This window comes from Grampus griseus (genome assembly GCF_964374135.1).
Source record: "Grampus griseus genome assembly, chromosome: 1".
NCBI lineage: Eukaryota > Metazoa > Chordata > Mammalia > Artiodactyla > Delphinidae > Grampus > Grampus griseus.
The window spans coordinates 18,640,418-18,662,486 of record NC_139017.1 but is presented as its reverse complement, the minus strand read 5'-3'; the positions used below and the strand labels follow the sequence as shown (position 1 = coordinate 18,662,486).

The 22,069-nt window shown below is 35.9% G+C and overlaps 1 protein-coding gene across 1 annotated transcript in view; it reads right to left on the bottom strand.

Annotated features, from left to right (window-relative positions):
- MARK1 (microtubule affinity regulating kinase 1) overlaps nt 1-22,069 on the bottom strand; it is a gene marked incomplete at its 5' end in the record, with an annotated part of 141,203 nt that overhangs the window by 26,414 nt on the left and 92,720 nt on the right. Inside the window, 4 exons of the mRNA XM_082658238.1 lie at nt 7,415-7,534; nt 7,622-7,858; nt 12,972-13,028; nt 18,382-18,452. Of these exons, the coding sequence (XP_082514364.1) occupies nt 7,415-7,534; nt 7,622-7,858; nt 12,972-13,028; nt 18,382-18,452 (485 nt within the window). The remainder of the gene's footprint in view (nt 1-7,414; nt 7,535-7,621; nt 7,859-12,971; nt 13,029-18,381; nt 18,453-22,069) is intronic.

Here is a 22,069-nt window from a genome sequence, read left to right as displayed (position 1 = left end):
TACATAGTACACAAATATCCCCATATACCCTCCCTCTTGCATCTCCATCCCACCCTCCCTATCCCACCCCTCTAGGTGGTCACAAAGCACTCAACGGATCTCCCTGTAAGAGCACAATATTAAGAGTCTGAAAATAATAACCAATGGAATGAGATTTATAAATAGTAGAATCCCAAGTAAGTGGAGGTTAGATGCTGGAAGAGTTAAGTAAGAGGTTATCCTGCCAGGAGGAATTGGAAGAGAGGCAAAAGCCTGTGAGTGATCCAGGCAAACGAGCAGGGCATGTGGGGGACGGCACGTCAGTATGGCTACACGAGGCGGGTGTCGGAGCAAGAGCAGGGTGGAAAATTAATAGGGACCAAATCACAAAGCTTCCTTTCAATTGGATAAAGGATATCTTTGAAGAGTGTGATTTTGCAAAGTCTCTCCGGCCAGTGTGTGGAGAGTCATTCAACACTGGAGACTCAGAAATCCACTAAGAGGCTTTCGCTGGAATCTAGGAGGGAGAAGATACCAGCCCGCTCTAAGGGCGGGCAGTGGCAATGGGAAGAAAGACATTTTCAGTATCTGGCTGGTAAAAATCAACAAAACTCTGTGATTGGAAGTGAGGGGAGAGATGAAAGAGCTCAGGGAAAATGAAGGTGATGATGAGGCTTCTGGTTTAGACAACTGAGTAGAGTGATACCATTTACTGAGACACCGAACTTGGGAAGAGAGGTCGAATGGACCGGGAAAGACGGAGCTCAGGTTTAGACGAACTGAGTGTGAGGTGCTTCGGCATATCCAAACAGACATGTCCTGCCAACACTTAGTTTATTCTGAAGCCCAGGAGAAATCTGGGCTAGGGATGGAGACTTAGAAAGCAGCCAACAGATGAGGACAGAGTGGTGGGATTCTCCAGAAGAGTGAATCGAGGGAGAACGAATACTAGAGGCTTAAAGAATGCCAGCATTACCAGCATGTTAACGGCTGCAAAGAAAAGTAATCCCAAAAGCAAATGGGGGGAGGAAGAATCTGCACAGTGACATGCTAGGCAAGGCGAGAGTTTTTCAAAGAGGAGGCAGCTGTGTCCTGTCAAATAAGGTGATAACTAAAAACGTAATCTGTTGTGTTTACGACAAAGACAGGTGAGTTTACTGAGGGTGGCTTCCGAGTGGTGGAGATGGGAATCAGAAGGTAACGCACAGAGGCAAATGGACAGATGAGAAACTGGTGACTGCTGGTGGAGATACTTTTTAAAAAGTCTGGCCAGAAAGGGAGGAGCAAGAAAGAATACTGGATGGGGACTGTGAGGTTGAAGGATGCCTTTTTAAAAAAACTAGAAGCTCTTTAGGTATGGATAAAGGCTGAGGGAAAGGAGTTAGCAGAGGAGGTTAGGATGGTACAGAAGAGAAAGCTTTACTGAAGGAGTAAGGTACTGAGAAGGCACATCACACGTGCTAAATCCAGCACCGGAATGAATGGGTAAGTCTTGCACAAGAGAAGACACCTCTCCACTGCAACAGGGAACTAAGGAGGTGGGTGGGGTTCAGACAGTACCGTTAAGAGTACGGTGGCAGGAAATGAAGAGTTCATGACTACTGGTTTCTGTTTTCTCAGTGGAGTAGAAGATACGGACCTTTGCCTGGAATGTTTCCCCCTATTTTTTCCACCTAAGTTCCTTTTTATCTGCCTTATAATGTCCACACAAAATCTGGGCTCATTCTATCACTGTCTTTCATGGTACTCTGATCTTTGTGTACAATTATGCAACCTGTCATTATGTAAATATTTTGTGTTTACCTGTTAATTAGACCATAAACCCAAACAAAGAATGACCTGCATCTGATTTGCTCAGTATTGTATATCAAGCACCTAAACATACCCAGCACTTAAATGCTCAATACATATTTGTAGACTGAAGGAATAAAACCTCTTGTCTGTGTTACTCATCTGTCTTTCCTCTGTGTTCCCATGGAACTCTGTATATTTCCTATTGTGACTGTTATCACATTCTACCTTTTATCACAGCTCCTTCACTATATTTAAAGTCCTTGAGGATAAAGACTGTGCCTTGTACTATCTTTCTCAGCACAAATGCTTGTTTGTTGCTTTTGAACAGGGCAGTGTTTAAAATAAGCCTGGACAGAAGCCTTGAGTAAAATTAAATGTAGAGAAGAGATTAACAACAAGAAGACAGCTTAGGAAGTCACTAAAATGCCCAGGAGATAGAGAACAGAGAACTGAACTGGACAGGATGAAACAGAAGAGAGAAAACCTGAAGAGGCACAATCTATAGCACCTGATGACAAAATTCGTTGTTTTTTTTTTTTTTAACAGCTTTATTGGAGTATAATTGCTTTACAATGGTGTGTTAGTTTCTGCTTTACAACAAAATGAATCAGTTATATATACACATATGTTCCCATATCTCTTCCCTCTTGCATCTCCCTCCCTCCCACCCTCCCTAACAAAATTCGTTTTGAGAATGAGGGAAAGGATGAAATCCAAGAAGTGTCTGAGGATTTTAACTCAGGTGCCGGGAGGAACAGAGTATCCCTAAGTAAAAAATACAAGAGCAATAACAGATTTGATAGTGGAAGACAAATATTAAAAGCAAAATTAAGATAATCCAAATTTTCTGATGCTTCTCAATTAAATGGTGTGTATTTGGTGCTCATTTCACAACTATTATTATCTGTTCACATCAAGGAAAAATATATATATATATATGTGGACTAAACCCTGAGGTAATTTGTCTTTTATCTGGGGAAATAAGATTTACTCACCAAACCTGAAAATATTTGAATACACAATGGAATTAACTGTTCAGGATTGTGCTATTAGCAGTGAGTATTAATAAAGACGAAAAAGAGTAACTTGCAGTGTGGGCTGGAGTTTTCAGGGAAGGAATCCCAAGAAGTTAGGAGGTGAACTCACTCTCCAAATATAGGTAATATCTGGACTGGTGAACAAGTGAAGGCAGATGTGAGGGGGGAACGGTGAGGCATCCTCTCCTTTGACTTGGAACAGAGGTAACATGCAATGAAAGAACAGGAGATAAAGTGAGTATCCTCAGATGATGAATTTAAACTTGATCTGATAGGCAATGGAGAAATGCTACCTTTTATTAATGAAGATAAGCAACATTTTAGAAACAGCACTGGGAAAGGAACGATCTGAGGAACACAGAAGGAGCACTGACTCTGCTAGTCTTCACACAAAATCAGATTTGAGGCCAGGCTGATCCCAGGGAAGGTGGAAAATCACAGTGAAAAGAAAAGGCCGCTGGGCGGTGATGAGAGAAAGAACAGTTTCGCTTTCCTGTCTTAACTGTTCTGATCTCTGGGGGTTGCCGAGTCCACATAGCAAAGTTTGTCTCCTTAAAAACTGTTGTGTTTCAAAGCAAAATAAAAATAATCTGAGGAAAAATTTCCTTCAGTAAAAGGAATGGGAGGTAACAGTAGGAAGAAAGAAGATCTGCTTAGGGGAAAAAAGTAGCAGAATTAACTCCACTAGTTCTAAATCTGAAGCCCTTTTAGAGGAGTAAGGCAAAGAGAGCAACAAAATAGGGATAGAGGAAAGGAAAAAGCATGCGGAAGCCCCTGTCTTCAGTGTGTGAACCTCACGCCCACTCAAAATTCCTCCATGGAAATCGCAGGGTTAACATTCAAAGCCAAGGGAGAAGTAAGTGTCCCCAGAAAATGGTGGTGCTGGTGACCGCGGAGTTCACGCAACCCTATTCCTGATGGTTTCAGGCACAGTGTAAACCACTGGCCAACATACTGCACTAGACCAGTTGAACAAACTAGTCCATTTCAAGTTTCATTTGAGATATCTCAACATGAGGAACAAGAGGTCCAACAAGATTCCAAACTTGAAGCAAGTTTACCGTAGCCATCACTGTCACTGAACAGAAATGACTATTTGCTGAAAAGTTCTAACAAAATAATTGATTCAGATGAATTATAAAGAGTTAAACAAATGACCAATGGAAATATACACCCTACACATAGGTCCAACACTAAAAAATTATGGACTTTAGGCTGGCCAGATGAAAATAATTTTTCTTAAATGGTTTCAACCTTTGTAAAGTATACCATATGCTTCTGAATTTGTACTTAGAAATTTTCATTAGAAAAATGGTTATTATTATTATTAATTGTTTTTTGCTTTGCTGTCACTTGAACTGGGCAGACACAAGCAAGATTTTAAAGATTATCTTAGCAGGCTGAAAAAGGTGTTAAAAGTAAAAATAAATACTTTTTGAGGAGGACCAAAGATGAGGGAGAAAGGGCAATAATGAGGAACTTTGCTTTAGGCTCAAATTTTGTATTATTTTGAAAGGTAACACAGTCCATCTTACTTAAGGACTGGAAAAATGAAAGAATATACAAAGAGGGGGTAGCAGGAAAAAATTTCAGTATCTTTCTAAAAAAAATCCAGACACACCAATATTCAAATAAATAGGAAAAAACCCAGCATACAACATAAAACACAAATCCTTTGAAAACCATGTGTGATACTGTCCCCCCCATTATGAGTACAATTAGGAAGAGGTGACCGCACTCAGATATACAACCTGAAAAAAATATATTAACTGTTTAGATCTAGAAGCAACTATGGGTCAAGCAAGTAGAATGTGAAATTATTTAAAATAAAGATTCTTTAAATCAAACTTCAATATTAGCAAATTACATAGTGAAGACTAGAGTTTCATCAATAACTCATGATACTCAAGTAACACCGAAAAAAAACATCAAGTTCCATTTCTTAAAATATGAGAATTAACAGGGAAATATTTCATCTCAAAAGGTACAAAGCTGATACAAGTCTATGAAGCTGATTAACCAGACTCCTTTAGACAAGTAGTTTAGGGACACAGAAAGCTTACATATGAAGGACACTTAACCTATTCATTAAAAATATTGAGCATTATCTCTAATGAAAGAAATACAAATTAAAGCGATTATGACAAACTGTATTACTACCATAAAGGCATCAAATACTAGAAACTATTTTTATCCAATACTGAAACAAGCTGTGCAGAATATGTACCTTCAAATGCCTTAGTTAACACACAATCTTTTGGCAATGATACACAGGACCTAGCAGACTGTTTATACCCTTTGACCGAGTAATTACTATCTGGAGAATTTATCCAAGCATACATCCCAAAGGGAAAAAGTACATCATATTATTTTTAGCAAAAACGATGAGAACAACTCACATGTGGAACAAGCAGAGAATAGTTAAATAAACTTTGATACATAATCCAAGGAGAACAACATAGCTACTGACAGAGAAGGCGGTCACTCTCATGATAAAGCAAAGAGGACATACTAAAAACATTTAAGTTTAAAAAAAAGAATGCAACATGACATGAAAACATTATTACTGAATAAAAATTTATGTTTACACACTGAAGACTGGTGTTTTGAAAATAGCTGCTTTTTATACTTTATGGATTTTTTGGTTGTAAAGTTGATAATAAAGTAGGTATGAAAATAAAAGTGAAGACTAATATAATTTTCGACATCATTGTTATTTCAAGGGGAGTTTCTTAAGATTTGGTATAAAGAAATCTTTATTTTTTTTTTCCAATGGTGTCAGGTTTCTCTGGAAAACCATTTCTGGGAATTGTGAAGCAGACCAGCCTTTGTATGGTGATATCTGCAATATTACGATAATATTTCCAACGTAGACTCATGGTTCCATGGCTGGAAGACTTAATTTTGACAAGGTGGAACAGGAAGTTCCAGACTATATTCAAATACATCAAGTTGAGCTTCTGATGAGCAAATGTTTTCGTAATAATAACTTGCTTTTACATTCAAGTCAGAGAATTCATACTTTAATCCTTCATATTTTAATGCAAAGGATGAAAGACTTAAATATTTGGCCACTGTAAATTAATCACAGTTAAGACTCGAAGCACATCTTATCAATCGTCCATAGAGATTTGTAAAATCTACTCCCCCCAAATAATTTTTGTTCTTTATGGTCTTTTTGTTCCTCTCATTAGCTGAGCTGATGCCTCAACTCTGGACATTTTGTTAAGTGACATTCAAGTAAACTTGGCTCCAATGATAAAAATGGGTCATAAAGCAGGATCAAGGGAGGCTTATGTTCCTATAAAATTTTAGAACTTGTATGAGTGTCAACAATTATAACTATTTCACACAATTTTCCATTATAATGGTTGAAAGTAAGTTTAGAAGAGCGGTAATATGAAAGTGGGCTTTTTTACTGCACAGATTTCTCTTTTAAAACATTACAACATATCCTTTGACCCCCAAAGAAAAAAACCCACAAAAATCATAGGAAGTAACTAATCACATTTAAACAAACAATTCAGTAAAAAATATCTGATAATTGATCTACTGATATAAAACATTTAAAATAATTTCCCAATGGAAGTCACCATCCCTTAACTTCCATCGAAACATCATATTGTATCTTTTAGTGAAAAGTACTGTGGTAATACAATTACAAAGCCCAAACTAACCTGAGAGCTCTGTACACAGGGATGGCTCACTATAAGGCTGCCTCCTAACCAGCATGGAGTCCGTGCCAGAAGGCCCCCATTGCTACACTAAAAAAGTACAGTTTAAATGAGGTTAATTCTCTGAATTTTCTACCCTATCTATTAAGGCAAATAAATGAAGACAAAGAATACTAGTGAACAATACATGCTGAATCTCTGAAATTATCTTAGTACAGGCTAAAATATTTTTAAAAACAGATGGGAAAAATGCTTAATAAGTTGTTCTGACTGTAGTGTCACAAGGAAAAAAGATTAGACATTTTGGTTATGTGAACCTCTGATGTTACTGGCTGTAACATACTTAGTACTTTTTTAACAGCGTCTGTTATTATAAATAACCTCACATATGTTGAATGTATGTAGGCAACACAACAGTGTGGTAAGAAATGAAATACCTGTTTCCAATATGTTCTACTTAAATATTTGCAAACTTTCTGTACTGATGTTGAGAGGTTCTATTAAATTTTTTACTATCAGATACAGCCATGAAGTATTCACTGGATTCAAATTTCACTATCTTCTTTTATCCTTGAAATATCTGTACTTACTAAATACAAGGTTTCTATACTGGACCAAGCAATTTGTGACAGAGACTAGGTTTTCCTTCTTCTTCAACTAAGTCAATTTTATCCCTATTTTGATGTTGTTTTCATTTAAGACTTCACTGCAGGCCAAAGAAGAAATAAGAGTCTTTAGCCAAACCTACTGCACAACCTTTGAGTAGTGAAAGCATCACGTGACTTTCTCTAGATCTAAATAAAAGGCAAATGAGATGGTTTGGCAATTTTCCTTAAAAAACGTGGGGAAAAATTATTGAAATAATGCTCTGTAGTTCCTTGAATATTTTAATTGTTAGACTTTAAATATGGAGTCGAAAAAATTACTTACTTCCAAGCTGCCTCTCTTGATTGGATTCAGCACTAATAATTTCTTCAGGAGGTTTTCACAGTCAGTGGACATATAGAAGGGAATACGGTACTTCCCTCGTAAGACTCGCTCCCGCAGTTCCTTACAAAGCAAAAGAAAGCACGTATCACTGGCTTATGAAATCACTGTGCTTGGGGATAGAACATTAATATCAAATTTAGCTGATACCTTTAAATTCTGGCCGTCAAAAGGCAAGGAGCCACTGACTAATGTGTAGAGAATGACGCCGAGACTCCACACGTCCACTTCAGGCCCGTCGTACTTCTTCCCTTGGAAAAGCTCAGGGGCAGCGTAAGGCGGGCTTCCACAAAATGTGTCCAACTTGCTCCCGACTGTAAATTCATTACTAAAACCAAAGTCAGCAATTTTAATATTCATATCAGCATCAAGGAGAAGGTTTTCAGCCTAAGAGGAAAATAATAAAAAGGACAATGTAAAGAGCCTACATAAAATAAAACGTTCATTATAATTGTTTCAGATCTCAAACTTCTATTTCTTGTCTCTCATTTTTAAGTGTAACATCAAATTGAGGAGCCCAGTAGAGTACTTCAATGTGTAACTTCTCAGAATTACATTTATATAAAACTGAATTTTAACACTATATAGGAAGGCTCCATTTATATGCATATATGTAACTGTTTAAGAAAGGTTACTTAAAAACCATTTTCTTCCATAGGTCATTTTAAACCTAATTTTTTTCCTCATGGTAAGAAACATCCTGGAATTGCACCTTAATATGACCTATTCTAAAGAATGTAAGTCAACATAACACTAATCCATCTTGGGCTTCCCACAAGTTTACCCAAATATGCTGTTTAATAGAGTATCACTGGTTAATGCAAGCCTCAAGCATATATTTAAACTAACTCCCAGTCAGGGGTTCTATGACTACTGAATTGATTCCTTGCCCTTTCTTGCAAAATGCATCCTCAACAAAGTTCTTTTCTCAGTAAAAGAAAACAACACAACACAGCCTCCATTGGATCTTATCTTTTTTAAGCCTCCTTTTGCTTTTCTAAAACTAGATTCTCTTCTAGGGGTTTATTATGGTAGAAAGAAGTGATTTCTCCCATGTTTTAAAATGCCGGTTTTCTAAAATCTTCCTAAATCAGAATCATTCAATGAAAAAATTTAAATGTACCTTTTATAAATGCAAGCAATTCAATAAAGGATTTGCTTTTGCACATGTTTTGTTTCAAACTCTGTTACAACTGACAGACTAATGAAGTTATAGCTTAGTTTGTAGATGTGTTTTATCAGGTTACAAAAAGGAGTAAAATTTGACTAAAATGAAAATCAGAGTTCTCTACTGTTTATACCACTGGAGGGTCCAACAGTCAGCAGACCCAAGCACTTTGCCCATCATATGGCTCTTCCCTCGCCTACTTCCTCCCTTTCCTTTTTTAAGGAATACTACCTTGGGATATTTGTTTTCATCTTGTTTCAGAAAATACACATCTAACACCCAAAAATATGCAAAAAATGTGGTATCACTTATTACATAAATATTATGACAGCACACAGATTTGGGAGATTTATATTAGATCTTAACATTATGGACTGTGCGACAAAACCAGGTCACTCTGATGTTCTGATGTAAGGGCCTGGTCACTGTAAATTTCTGAGGCTGTCTTGGAGCAAACTAGACTTTTCCCAGTCTCTCTAAAGATGTCTGGATGGATAGCAAAGTACCCAAGGCTGCCTCAGAAGAGGAGAGAAGGAGAGGGTTTTGAGGTTTCCTCCCAAGAGCATACAGGAAACTCCTGGGTAATGAACATGAATTTTTGCAGATATTTTCCGTATAAGAAATGAGATGACAAACTAGGAGTCAAACACACAGGCAGGGAAATAAATAGCCCTCTTCTTTCTCTTTCTTTGAAGCAGTGATTTCCCTTAAAATAGCTGAGGGAGGAAACAGAAATAGAAATATTTGGAGCAGGAGAAAATCTGTAAGCTCAGAACAATGGAGTCAAAATACAGGATGAGACTTTCAACAACTGTTTAGGACAATGTATTCAAATATAACACAAACTAGTGCTAGTAATTGACAGAGGCAATGGGAAAAGAAGTTGGAAAAAAAAAAGACCTCCTAGGTATGGGACATGCAAGTTAACTTTGGAAAAACAGAGAAAAAGGAAAAAAAAAAGAAAACTTTCTTAGACAAGGAATCTTCTACCTTCGTTCAAAAAGAAAAAAATTCATTTGGCCCCAACCATTCTTTCTTTTTTTAAATTATTTTATTTTTTTAAATAAAAATTATGTATATTTAAGGTATAACACATGATAATTTGATATACACACAAACAGTGAAATGATTACTTAAGTCAAGCTACATACTTCCTCACAGTTACCTTTTTTTTGTTAAGTGTGATGGGAACACCTGAAATCCCTCTTAGCAAACTTCCAGTATTCAATACAGTATTATTAACTTTTTGGATTAGACATCAAAAGCTCAGGCAACCAAAGCAAAATTAAACAAGTAAGACTACATCAAACTAAAAAGCTTCTGTACAGCAAAGGAAACCATCAACAAAATGAAAAGACAACCTATAGAATGGGAGAAAATACTAGCAAACCACATATCTGATAAGGGGTTAATATTCAAAATATGTAAGGAACTCATGTAACTCAATAACAAAACAACGAACAACCAGATTAAAAAATAGGCAAAACACCTAAACAGACATCCGATTTCATTTCCCCATGAAATGAAACATGGCTCCCATGTTCACTGCCACAAACATTTCCTGACTATCACACATTTCTTATTCCAAAGTATGCTAGTTTATACTAATCATATGCATTCAAGATTCATAAAAACATTTAAAACTTTCCTGATTTCTTTGAACTTTAATGTGAGGATGAGCACTGGCTCTTACATCAGACAAATCTGGATTTGTGCCCTGACCCTGCTTCTGATGGAATGCGGCCTCGGGCATTTTTAATTAGGGACAAAGTTCCTCATTTATGTTATTAAAAGAAGCTAATTAATGCAATCAAATCCTCTAGTCTTTAATGCTAGATAACTTCTCATCCACATTTTCTTCATTTCCTCAGTAAAAATACTGCCTTTTAAGAAAACATTCCTGGGCTTCCCTGGCGGCGCAGTGGTTAAGAATCCACTTGCCAATGCACGGGACATGGGTTTGAGCCCTGGTCTGGGATGATCCCACATGCCGTGGAGCAACTAAGCCCGTGTGCCACAACTACTGAGCCTGCATGCCACAATTACTGGAGGCCACGTACCTAGAGCCTGCGCTCCACAACAAGAGAAGCCACCGCAATGAGAAGCCCACGCACCAAAACGAAGAGTAGCCCCACTCGACGCAACTAAAGAAAGCCTGCGTGCAGCAAGGAAGACCCAATGTAGCCAAAAATAAATAAGTAAATAAATTTATTAAAAAAAAAAAAAAGAAGACATTCCTATGATTTATGTCAGAGCATGTTTTGCCTATGTTCTCTTCTAGGAGTTTTATGCCTTATATTTAGGTCTTTAAACCATTTTGAGTTTATTTTTGTGAGGGTGTGAGGGAGTGGTCTAATTTCATTGATTTACATGCAGCTGTCAAGCTTTCCCAACACCACTTGCTAAAGAGACTGTCTTTTCTCCACTGTATATTCTTGCCTCCTTTGTCTTTGTCATAGATTAACTGATCGAAGACATGTGGGTTTATTTCTGGGCTCTCTATTCTTTTTTTTTTGGCCACGCACGCAGCTTGTGGGATCTTAGTTCCCCAGCCAGGGATCGAACCCGGGCCCTTGGCAGTGAAGGCGCCGAGTCCTAACCACTGGACCACCAGGGAATTCCCTGGGCTCTCTATTCTGTTCCACTGATCTGTCTGTTTTTACACCAATACTGTTTGATTACTGTAGCTTTGTAGTACTGTCTGAAGTCTGGGAGGGTCATGCCTCCAGCTTTGTTCTTTATCCTCAGGATTGCTTTGGCAATTCTAGGACTTTTGTGGTTCCATATAAATTTTAGGATTATTTGTTCTAGTTCTGTGAAAAATGTCATGGGTATTTTGATAGGGATTACATGAAATTTGTAGATTGCTTTGGGTAGTGTGGCCATTTTAACAATATTAATTCTTCCAATCCAAAAGCATGTGATATCTTTCCATTTCTTTGAATCATCTTCAATTTCCTTTATCAATGTTTTATAGTTTTCAGCGTATAGGTCTTTCACCTCCTGGTTAAGTTCATTCCTCAAGGCAAAAGAAATAAAAGAAAAAAATAAACAAATGGCACCTAATCAAACTTTATAAAGTTTTTGCGCAGCAAAGGAAACCATCAACAAAATGAAAAGACAACCAAAGGAATAGGAGAAAATACTTGCAAATGATATGACCAACAAGGGGTTAATATTCAAAATACACAAACAGCTCATACAATTCAATACCAAAAAAAATCAAACAAAAAAATGGGCAGAAGACCTAAATAGTCATCTCTCCAAAGAAGACATACAGATGGCCAACAGGCACATGAAAAGATGCTCAACATCACTAATTATTAGAGAAATGCAAGTCAAAACCACAATGAGGTATCACCTCACATGGGTCAGAATGGCTATCATCAAAAAGTATACAAATATTAAATGCTGGAAAGGGTGTGGAGAAAAGGGAACCCTTGCGCACCGTTGGTGGGAATGTAAGTTGGTGCAGCCACTGTGGAGAAGAATATGGAAATTCCTTAAAAAACTAAAAATAGAGCTACCATATGATCCAACAATCCCACTCCTGGTCATATATCTGGAAAAGACAAAAACTCAATTCAAAAAGATACATGCACCCCAATGTTCATAACAGCACTATTTACAATAGCTATGACATGGAAACAAACCATGTGCCTATCAACAGACGACTGGCTTAAGAAGATGTGGTGTGTGTGTATGTATATACACACAATGGAATATTACTCAGCCATAAAAAAGAATGAAATAATGCCATTTACAGCAACATGGATGGACTAGAGAATATCATACTAAGTGAAGTCAGAAAGAAAAAGAGAAATATTACATAATATCATTTATACATGGAATCTAAAAAATAATACAAATGAATCTATATACAAAACAGAAACAGACTCACAGACATAGAAAACAAACTTATGGTTACCAAAGGGGAAAGGAAGCAGGGGAGGAATAAATTAGGAGTATGGGATTAATAGATACATACTACTTTACATAAAATAGATAAGCAACAAGGATTTACTGTATGGCACAGGGAACTATATTCAATACCTTGTAATAACCTATAATGGAAAATAACCTGAAATATATATATATAACTGAAACACTTCACTGTATACCTGCAACTAACATACTGTAAACCAACTATACTTCAATTTAAAAAAAAAGAAAGAAAATACTACCTTTTATAAAAAGTTCCTGTGAGAATTAAATAAAAACTAATTTCCTTATACAGTGCCTGGCACAATTAGGCAATCAAAAAGACATCTCTAGTAGTATCACATATCTGTTAATAATTAAGAAATTTTTGTAATAAAACCAATCACTTACCTTAAGATCACGGTGAACAATGCACTTTTGATGACAATACTGTACAGCAGATACAATCTGAAATAAATATTTGGATAAAAGATTCAAAATTATTATGGTAAAAACATCTCAATTTTTCCCCAATTATCATTCCAATTTAGAGAAATTACTAACTTGGATTTTAAAGTTACGTTTAGCAATTTCACTGTTCCTTTATTTCAGAAAACCATACGTATTAAAGTTATGAAATTTTCACTTTTAAATGTGGACAACGTGCAAAAGTAGTATTCTCTTGCTAAAATACACTAAAATATTTGTCAGAGTCCATGAAGACTTTTTTATGGGTTGTTATATTTCTGTTCACATGATACAATGTATACACTTTGTAGTTTTGGTCAAATGGTTTATCCCACTGTTGAAATAAGAATTCTGGCACACATGAATCAGCATTCCAAGATAGCTGGCTCAAGTTCAAAATGCAAAATTGTATTTTAGGAATTATATTAAATGTGTTCAAGGCATGTTTCTTCAGGGAGGTCAACTGACTAAGAATTTATCAACAGGGTTTAGCAATACCTTATTTTTGTCTCTTCATATAGTATAAAGCAAAGGAAACATTTTTGAGCCTTTAAAGGAAACCTAATTATCAAAAGAAAAGAGGTAAAAATGAAATCTAATCTTAAACTTGCCACTAATTCAGCTGGGCAAAGCGTTCTACCCTTGTAACTAGATTTTGTACACCATCTTAATTTTTAACCATTACATAGGGCTCTTTGGGGATAAGTGCTAAACAGGAAAGCACCCAATGGTTTAAGGGCCGAGGATACCAATGAGAAATAGGTTATAAGCAATTCTATGATAGTTATACGCTTTATTACATAAAATACAGAAAAGGAAACAATCTGATAGCAATGAACTAAGAGTTACTTTATACATATAAGTATATCTGATGTATAGGAGGGCCATTTTAATGCACAGCAGAACATTCAATTCTGTGGATTCAGTTAAACGTAAACACAGTTTGAATGTTGAATATTGGTTAGGCATTAACAAATGGGAACAGAAATGAAATTTTTTTTTTTTTTTTTTTTTTTTTGCGGTACATGGGCCTCTCACCGCTGTGGCCTCTCCGGCTGTGGAGCACAGGCTCCGGACGTGCAGGCTCAGCGGCCATGGCTCACGGGCCTAGCCGCTCCACGGCATGTGGGATCTTCCCGGACCGGGGCACGAATCTGCGTCCCCTGCATCGGCAGGTGGACTCTCAACCGCTGCGCCACCAGGGAAGCCCCAGAAATGAAATTTTTGAAAGTGTAAAGGTGATGTGAAGTATGACCATGCTAATAGGATACTGGTTAGAAAAAAAAAACTTCAAAGTAGTACAAGTGAAACTGATATTTCAATATTATAAAATTATTTTAATGTATATTATAATGGTTCAAAGACAGAGAAGACATGAATTCAAAACAAAATCAACACACAGTGAGTAAGATGTAATTCAATTAAATTCATTTTGATTCAACAGTTTATTGAGTGCCTGCTATGTGCAAGAAAATGTGCTGGTTGCTAGGGGAATACAAAAATGTGTTCATGCACCCTACATGCACGCTGCCTTTCAGGAGCTTACAGTCTGATTAGGAGGAAGAAACATGTTTATGAGTAACTATACATACTACAAAGTAGAATCATAGAAGCAGAGGTACAAAGAAGTGAGGGAATCATAAAAGATAAAGAATAATCTCAGTTACTAGGTGATAATTGATCTAAGCCCTCCATGAAGGATAGTAAAATTTTAAAATGTGGATGTTTGGGGATGGGGACGTAGGAGGTAAGGTGGTAAAATGCACTGATTTTTTTTTTTTAATTTTTGGCTGCATTGGGTCTTCATTGCTGCGTGTGGGCTTTCTCTGGTTGTGGCGAGCATGGGGTCTACTCTTCGTTGCGGTGCGCAGGCTTCTCATTGCGGTGGCTTCTCTTGTTGCGGAGCACGGGCTCTAGGCATGCAGGCTTCAGTAGTTGTGGCATATGGGCTCAGTAGTTGTGGAACACAGGTTTAATTGCTCCACGGCATGTGGGATCTTCCCGGACCAGGGCTCGAACCTGTGTTCCCTGCATTGGCAGGCGGATTCTCAACCACTGAGCCACCAGGGAAGCCCTGCACTGATGTTGAGGCAACACAATGTATTTGAAAAGTAGGTGGGAAAATGGTAATACTGGGAGTTAAATCCTGATAGACAAGTTGGTAAAAGTCTCTGAATTCCAAACTAAGCAGGTACTACAGAACCATGACTGTGTTTGAGCAAAACAATTGTGAATGATTATAATCAATTTGAGGTGTGAGTCCTCCAAATACAGCAGAATCCTACAATGAATACATGTAGTATTAGTTTTCTTAAGCAATATGCTTCAAAATTCTAATATCCAATTTTTACCAATTAAGAGACATACATTTATATGTAAATATTAATACATCTTATTGAACATACTATATAGGCTATAGGATGTTCATACTATAATGCTATTTTTGCATCATAGATGACAGAACTTTGCTGATAATGATATTATCTTTTTCAAGTCCCCTTCTCTTGATACTGTGAAGAAGGCATGCTACAGATAATGATTTGGTTACCAAACATGCATTTCACATTAGACAAGACAGTTTCTGTGAAAGCAGTTCTATAGGCACTTCTGGAATAAAAATCTCCTGAGCCTTAAAGACTTAAGAAGGGAAAGATAATTTATAATATCATCACACTTATCTAGCAGGGTACAATTTCTGCCATAAAAGCAGCTCTGGCTTCTGACTCGCTCGCTGCAAGAACCCCCATGCACAAGCCCAAGTTTTACTGCATTATTCTATGGCCAGACCCTCCCATCTCAAAACATTCTGCACCTCCACAAATAGGATGCAGAAACTTCCCTACAATCCTTTTGTTATGGATCTTGAAAACATGATTGACCATCAGTCCTGCACTGACCCTAAGACCAGACATGTCAATGTTTTGCCATGAGGTGCAACTGTGGGGGGAGGATGCTTTGCAATTATTTATACGTGGGTCAGGAATTCCCAAGCTTTAAGTAGTAGCCTTGATACTGGAAGGGTTGAGTCAATATTATGATTTCTCTTGCAGGCCCTCAAATCTTAAGGAAGGCAGCGGCATTGTATGGGCAATGACTGCTAAATTGGTCTTGAACTGTCCTAGTGTCTCTGCTATATTTAATGGTAGGGTCAAGGACATATCCTTACTACAGTACATTCCCTTTCACTGGTAATGTTTTCAAAGTAATTTTATGAAATACAGAGCAAATAAAAATAAAAGTAAATACACATTTATTCGAGTTTTAATTACACCTATAAAGAAAAATGAACTTAGCAAAAATAAACTGAAAAACAAATATAACTTTTTGCCAAATAACTATAAAATTGTGTGTGTGTCCCTAGTTTTTAAAACTGTGAGTTGGTTACCTATTTAATTTGGGGGGAACACATACAGATAGTTAATATGTTTAATATTTATAATAAATAGATAATTATTTTTAAAATTGCCACTGTTTTACATTTTAAATAGCATTCATTTAACACTCAATCTCTGATTTGATTTCAAAGTAATCCAGACTTTATTTTAAAAAAGAGCCAATCAGTAATTATTTGGATCTTTATGAAAAATATCTGTGTCCCAGCCTGCTATCCTGCTCCCACCCATCAGTAAAGATGAGTAAGCTCTTTAAAACAGCACCTTCTCTAATTCCATATAGTACCCAGTACAATTTCTGACCACAGTATGTTTTTAATAAATAAATAAAACCAACTGACTAAAAACAATAAGAGTGAGTAGTGACAGTCCTTGAAATATATATTAAAATCCCAATGGAAATATTTCATGTCAATTGGAATTTCTTCCTAATAGGCTACTAAAACTAGCGTGACTGAGATGGAAAGAACGATGATATTTAAAGTGATGATTGTAGCTCTTCACTTAAGTAAGCATGGACTTCCATTCCACAGTAGAAAAGAATTTAACAATATGTAGCTGAATACCATTCAGTTTCTCAATGCTGCTTCCTCATTACCAGTTGTCTTTAGATTCAGCTATTTTAAGTCAAATGCTCCTAGGAATCTATCCTAAATATAAGGGCTATGTTTATCTTTGGTCTAAAGTATTCATGTATATTGTTCCGAATAGTGATTCTGTGACATATTAATAATAGAGGTTTCACAAAATAAACTCACTCCACGATCGATATGCAGAATGCTACGTCAAAAAAAAAAAAGTTGAACAGGTTTTTTTCCTCCCATCTTCTTCAGGACTTCTCCAATTGTTTATATGCTAACATATATGTCAAATCTCACAGAGGAAGATTTCACATCAGTAGTCTGTGTTTCCTAACCTTATTGATTACAGGATCCCTTTAACTGTAGAATAATGTTTACAGAAGAGATACTGAACTTTTTTTTTTTTTTTTTTGCGGTACACGGGCCTCTCACTGTTGTGGCCTCTCCCGTTGCGGAGCACAGGCTCCGGATGCTCACGCTCAGTGGCCATGGTTCACTGGCCCAGCCACTCCGCGGCATGTGGGATCTTCCCGGACCGGGGCACGAACCTGCGTCCCCTGCATCGGCAGGCGGACTCTCAACCACTGCACCACCAGGGAAGCCCTGAACTATTTTTGAACAAATATTTTAAATTCACTTAGGTAAAGTTTGGGATATAGTAAGTTGTCTGTTGAAACTTTACTTCAGTAAATTTTGTGGACAATTTACAATTTATTAATTATCATTTCTACAGTAATTTATAAAGTATGATAATCTTAAATACTTCATTCCTAAACATTAAAAACAAAATCTTAGATGAACTTAAATTGCTTTTTCTTATTTTATCATTTCTGTAACAAATCATATTCAAGTTGACCTGGAAATATCAATATCTTACCATATTCTTCACACTGGCAAGGTTCCTTCCCTACTTGACTAAATAAAATTGATCATAGTCTTTAAGTCTACAAAATATGAGTTCCAAAACTAAGACATCTTTAATTATTTAAAAAATACAAAAACCTCTTTAAACAGTACACATTTATACTGTACAAATAAAACTAATAATACTTGATAATAATTACTGGATAAAGGTTTAAGTATTTACTTTCTATCTCACTCTAGTCTGTATTTCCAAGACTCTCAAAGAGTTATTAATAAGAATCTCACCTATAAACATTTTACTATTTATGATGAACTAGAAATAACCAATGGCAACTATTTTAAATTTAAATTCAGGAAGAACAAATTTCTTTTTCAGTTTTCCATTCTTAAAAAGTGTAAGAAAGCAGGAATTTTTCTTTTGAAAGTACCATGTACCCTGAATTCCAGTCTGTGATACTGTCCATTGTACATCACTAAAAATATCAGCAAAACAAAGTTGAAAACTACTTTCCATACCTGCCTAAATTTTGCACGGGCCTCTTTTTCTTTCATTCTTCCATGGGCAACTAAGTAATCAAATACTTCACCTGAATCAGAAAGGTAAAGCAGGCAGTAAAATATACATAGATTTTTCAGTTAACAATATATGCAATGTCAAGTTTTTGCCTTGTTGTTAAAGAAGCTTTTGGCCCACACTTTTCTGATAGTTCTACATAAATCACAACCATTACATGAATAGGAAAAAAGGAAAAAAATACATGTAAAATTGAATATGGGTAGCGGCTTATGATTCAACAAAACTCTTTTAATAAAAAGTCATAAAAAACATAAGAAAACTTACTTTCTGCTTTCAAGTATTATGTAAAAATACAGTCAACTCTTTATTATCCATTCTAATAAAGGGAAGCCACAGCATGGGCAATCAAAAATTACATTTGGCTTTGTATTTGGGGCCTACATTTCAAATAAAATAACAGAAGTCATATTATGTTGGCTCACTCTCTTGAAGTCCACTAGTCATAGAGACTTGGTCAAATTCCATCTCTCTACCTCCATCCACACTGATTTCTTTCTTTTCCTTCCTACACTGATTACACTCATTCTCACCGTTCTCATTTCATCTGCATTGGTATTTAACTACTTATTATACAGAATGAAATCATCCTTGTGTGCATCTCCTATTACCCCAGATGAGCTGCAAACTCCTTGAATGCTGTCATCATACCCATACTTTACCTGTATCCCCATCCGCATGACAGAACACAAAGTGGATAGACAATACATATTTGTTGAAATAATTTAAAGATACTAGAAACCGTAAAAATGTTCTAATAGATCTTTTACTTTACATGTCTGTATGTTTTTTTCATTTTTCTCCAATCAATAATAATAATAAACCAACTAACGTTTAGTTACATTATCAAAAATAAAATATCTCAGTGTAAGGGATAAAATTTTTATATCCTTATAATTTGTACCACATAGATATATACATGTATATTAAAAACTCATAAAGTGGCTTAAAGAGCTCTTGTAAGGTACAGCAAAGTGCTTAAAAACTCAGGTTTTAGAATCAGACCAATTTTAGTATGAATCCTTATTTAGCCCTAAGTAGCTATTGGGAGACATTAGGAAGATTTCTTAACTTCGTTTAGAGCCTGTTTCTCCCTATTACCTATTTCACATGGGTGTTGTGAGGATTAAATGAAATAATGCACGTGCTTATTAGCACAGTGAGACTGGCATATAGTAAGCACTCAATAAATTATATATTTGTATCTAGGTATACAGATATATTACATATACATATATGCAATATCAATCCTAGGACATAAGTAAAATATTAAAAATCAAATATGTAATGATGTGTGTCAGATGAAACTAATAAATCTACAACGTTAGCATATTATATCAAGCATACTTAAATGATTAAATGGGATGATGAAAACAGAGAAATGAACAGATGCTCTAGTTGACCCATCATAGCAGTTAATTCTAGATATGTGAGTTTAGGCGGGGAAAGATATATGGCAGGAGTTCAAAAATTTGGACTACTCTTAAGTTCTGCCTGGAACGCTCACATCCCCTGGATGTTTACGTGATTCAGTCCTTTACTGATTATATATTATTTGTTTATGATTTGCTTCCCCATCTAGAACGTAATCTTTTGTAATCTTTTTGAGGGCAGGGACCTTGTCTTTGCTCACCCATGTGTTCCTAGCACCTAGAATACCACTCAGTACACAGTAAACATTTAATAAATGTCTGCATGAGCAAAAGAAGGTATAAACACACTATTCCAAAGTAGTCCTGACGCCTACTTTTAATAGGCTCCTTTGAACGAAACATGGTTCAAAATCATAAAGGAGTTCCCTGCCCTTCTAATCACTGAAGATCTTTTGCCCCATCAGTGAACCAGAATCAATAGATGTACTTCTGGCAAAGAGGCAGTTGTCTGACTCAACCCTTGTTCATGCTAGGATTCTCGTGTGCATGTCAGATTCAATCCTAAAATATCTAGAAATTTCAGAGGAAAAATATTAAGTGTTTTATTCTCTAGAGTCACCTTGCCATTTATAGATTAAAAAGGCAAGAGGATGATTCTAGATTTACTGCTACAGAACCAAGATGGTTTGTTACAGGATCACTGACTGGCAAGACTCAAAGAACACCTATCCCTAGGAATCAGAACTGAATAAGGGGCCACTGACTGAGCTCCAGTACACACCTCTCTACACTACACTACACCCTTCTGCCCCTCCCAGTGCTACTGAAGGAGAGCAGTGAGGACCCTACGCGCTGTCTATTACTCCAGTCATTGCTCCCCTTCATCAGCACCAATAAAGAGTTGACTGCACTTACCATTAATCGTTAAAGCAGTATGCACATTAACACAGCCTTGTGGCAGACCTTCATAAAAATAGAACAATGCCCACAGATCTTTAGCTGTCTGTAATTTCTCATATCAAAACATGTTTAGCCCCACTCTCTAGACTTTAGATCGCTAAAAAAAAAAAAAGTCTAACTGGATAAACACTCAGGGTTTCAACAATGATGAATTGATACATAGATCTAACTACAGGATAGAAAAGTAGAGAAAGTTTCATTATGTGGTATTTGTAGGTTCATTAATTTTATTATAGATTAACATTTTATGCAAATTTGCATGGCTGTATTAATATTTCTTAAAATCCTATAATAATAAAAAACATTAATGATGTAGGTTTCCAGGTTAAGTAAAAAACCTACAATGAAATATCTTCATGATGAAAAAAAGCTATGCAAAAAACTAAACCTTTTAAAACTTTCAATCTACATAAAAAACTGAAAAAGCAATTAAAATCCGTTTAATATTTGTAGTAAAATTTTTTAGAAATCTAAGAGAGGGTATAAAAATACATAGCCTAGATGCTATAGATTAAAATAAATCATCTTTATTCTCGTTACAGAAAATCTGAATCATCACAAAAATCTATACACGTTATTAGCTAAAAGAACTCAAAACTAAATTCAACACTAAGTTTTTCAATCGATTAGCGAAAAAAGGTGATTAGCCAAAGTGGTTTAAATAATTTCTGCTGTCCTCTCTCTTCTTCAATTGCTTAAATTCTCTGAGCCCTTAAAACCTTCAAGTATCCTCATTTTACTTATTAAATGATTTAATTCCATAAATTTTAAACCTGTTTCTGAGAAAGTTAAGTTTTATGCCTAAAAGAACAGTGAATCTGAGCCAATATATCTCTCATTTGAGGGAAAGTACATGAAAATGATTTTCTATTATATATCAGTGTTTAAAAATCATTCCTATTTTGAACACTATATAGTCAGAATATATATTGGGTTGGCCAAAAAGTTCATTCGGGATTTTCATAACATCTTCCCGAAGAACCTGAACGAAATTTTGGCCAGCCCAATATTATATTCTACTAGAAATGTATCTTACTATTTCCCTATCAACTCAGTCTCCTAACTTATAAAATATATAAATACTTGTTTAAATTGAAACATTTTATGGATTTCTTGAAAATGTATGTATATGGAGAATCTGTCATATATGAACAATCAGTGAAATAAACATGTGACCTAGAACATGCTTTTACTCTAAACTTTATTAAATACATTCTGAATTTGAGATTTCCTGTTAATAGCCAAGAGCTTCTACTACTACTAATATTATTATATATTATATTATTTAGATAAGAAT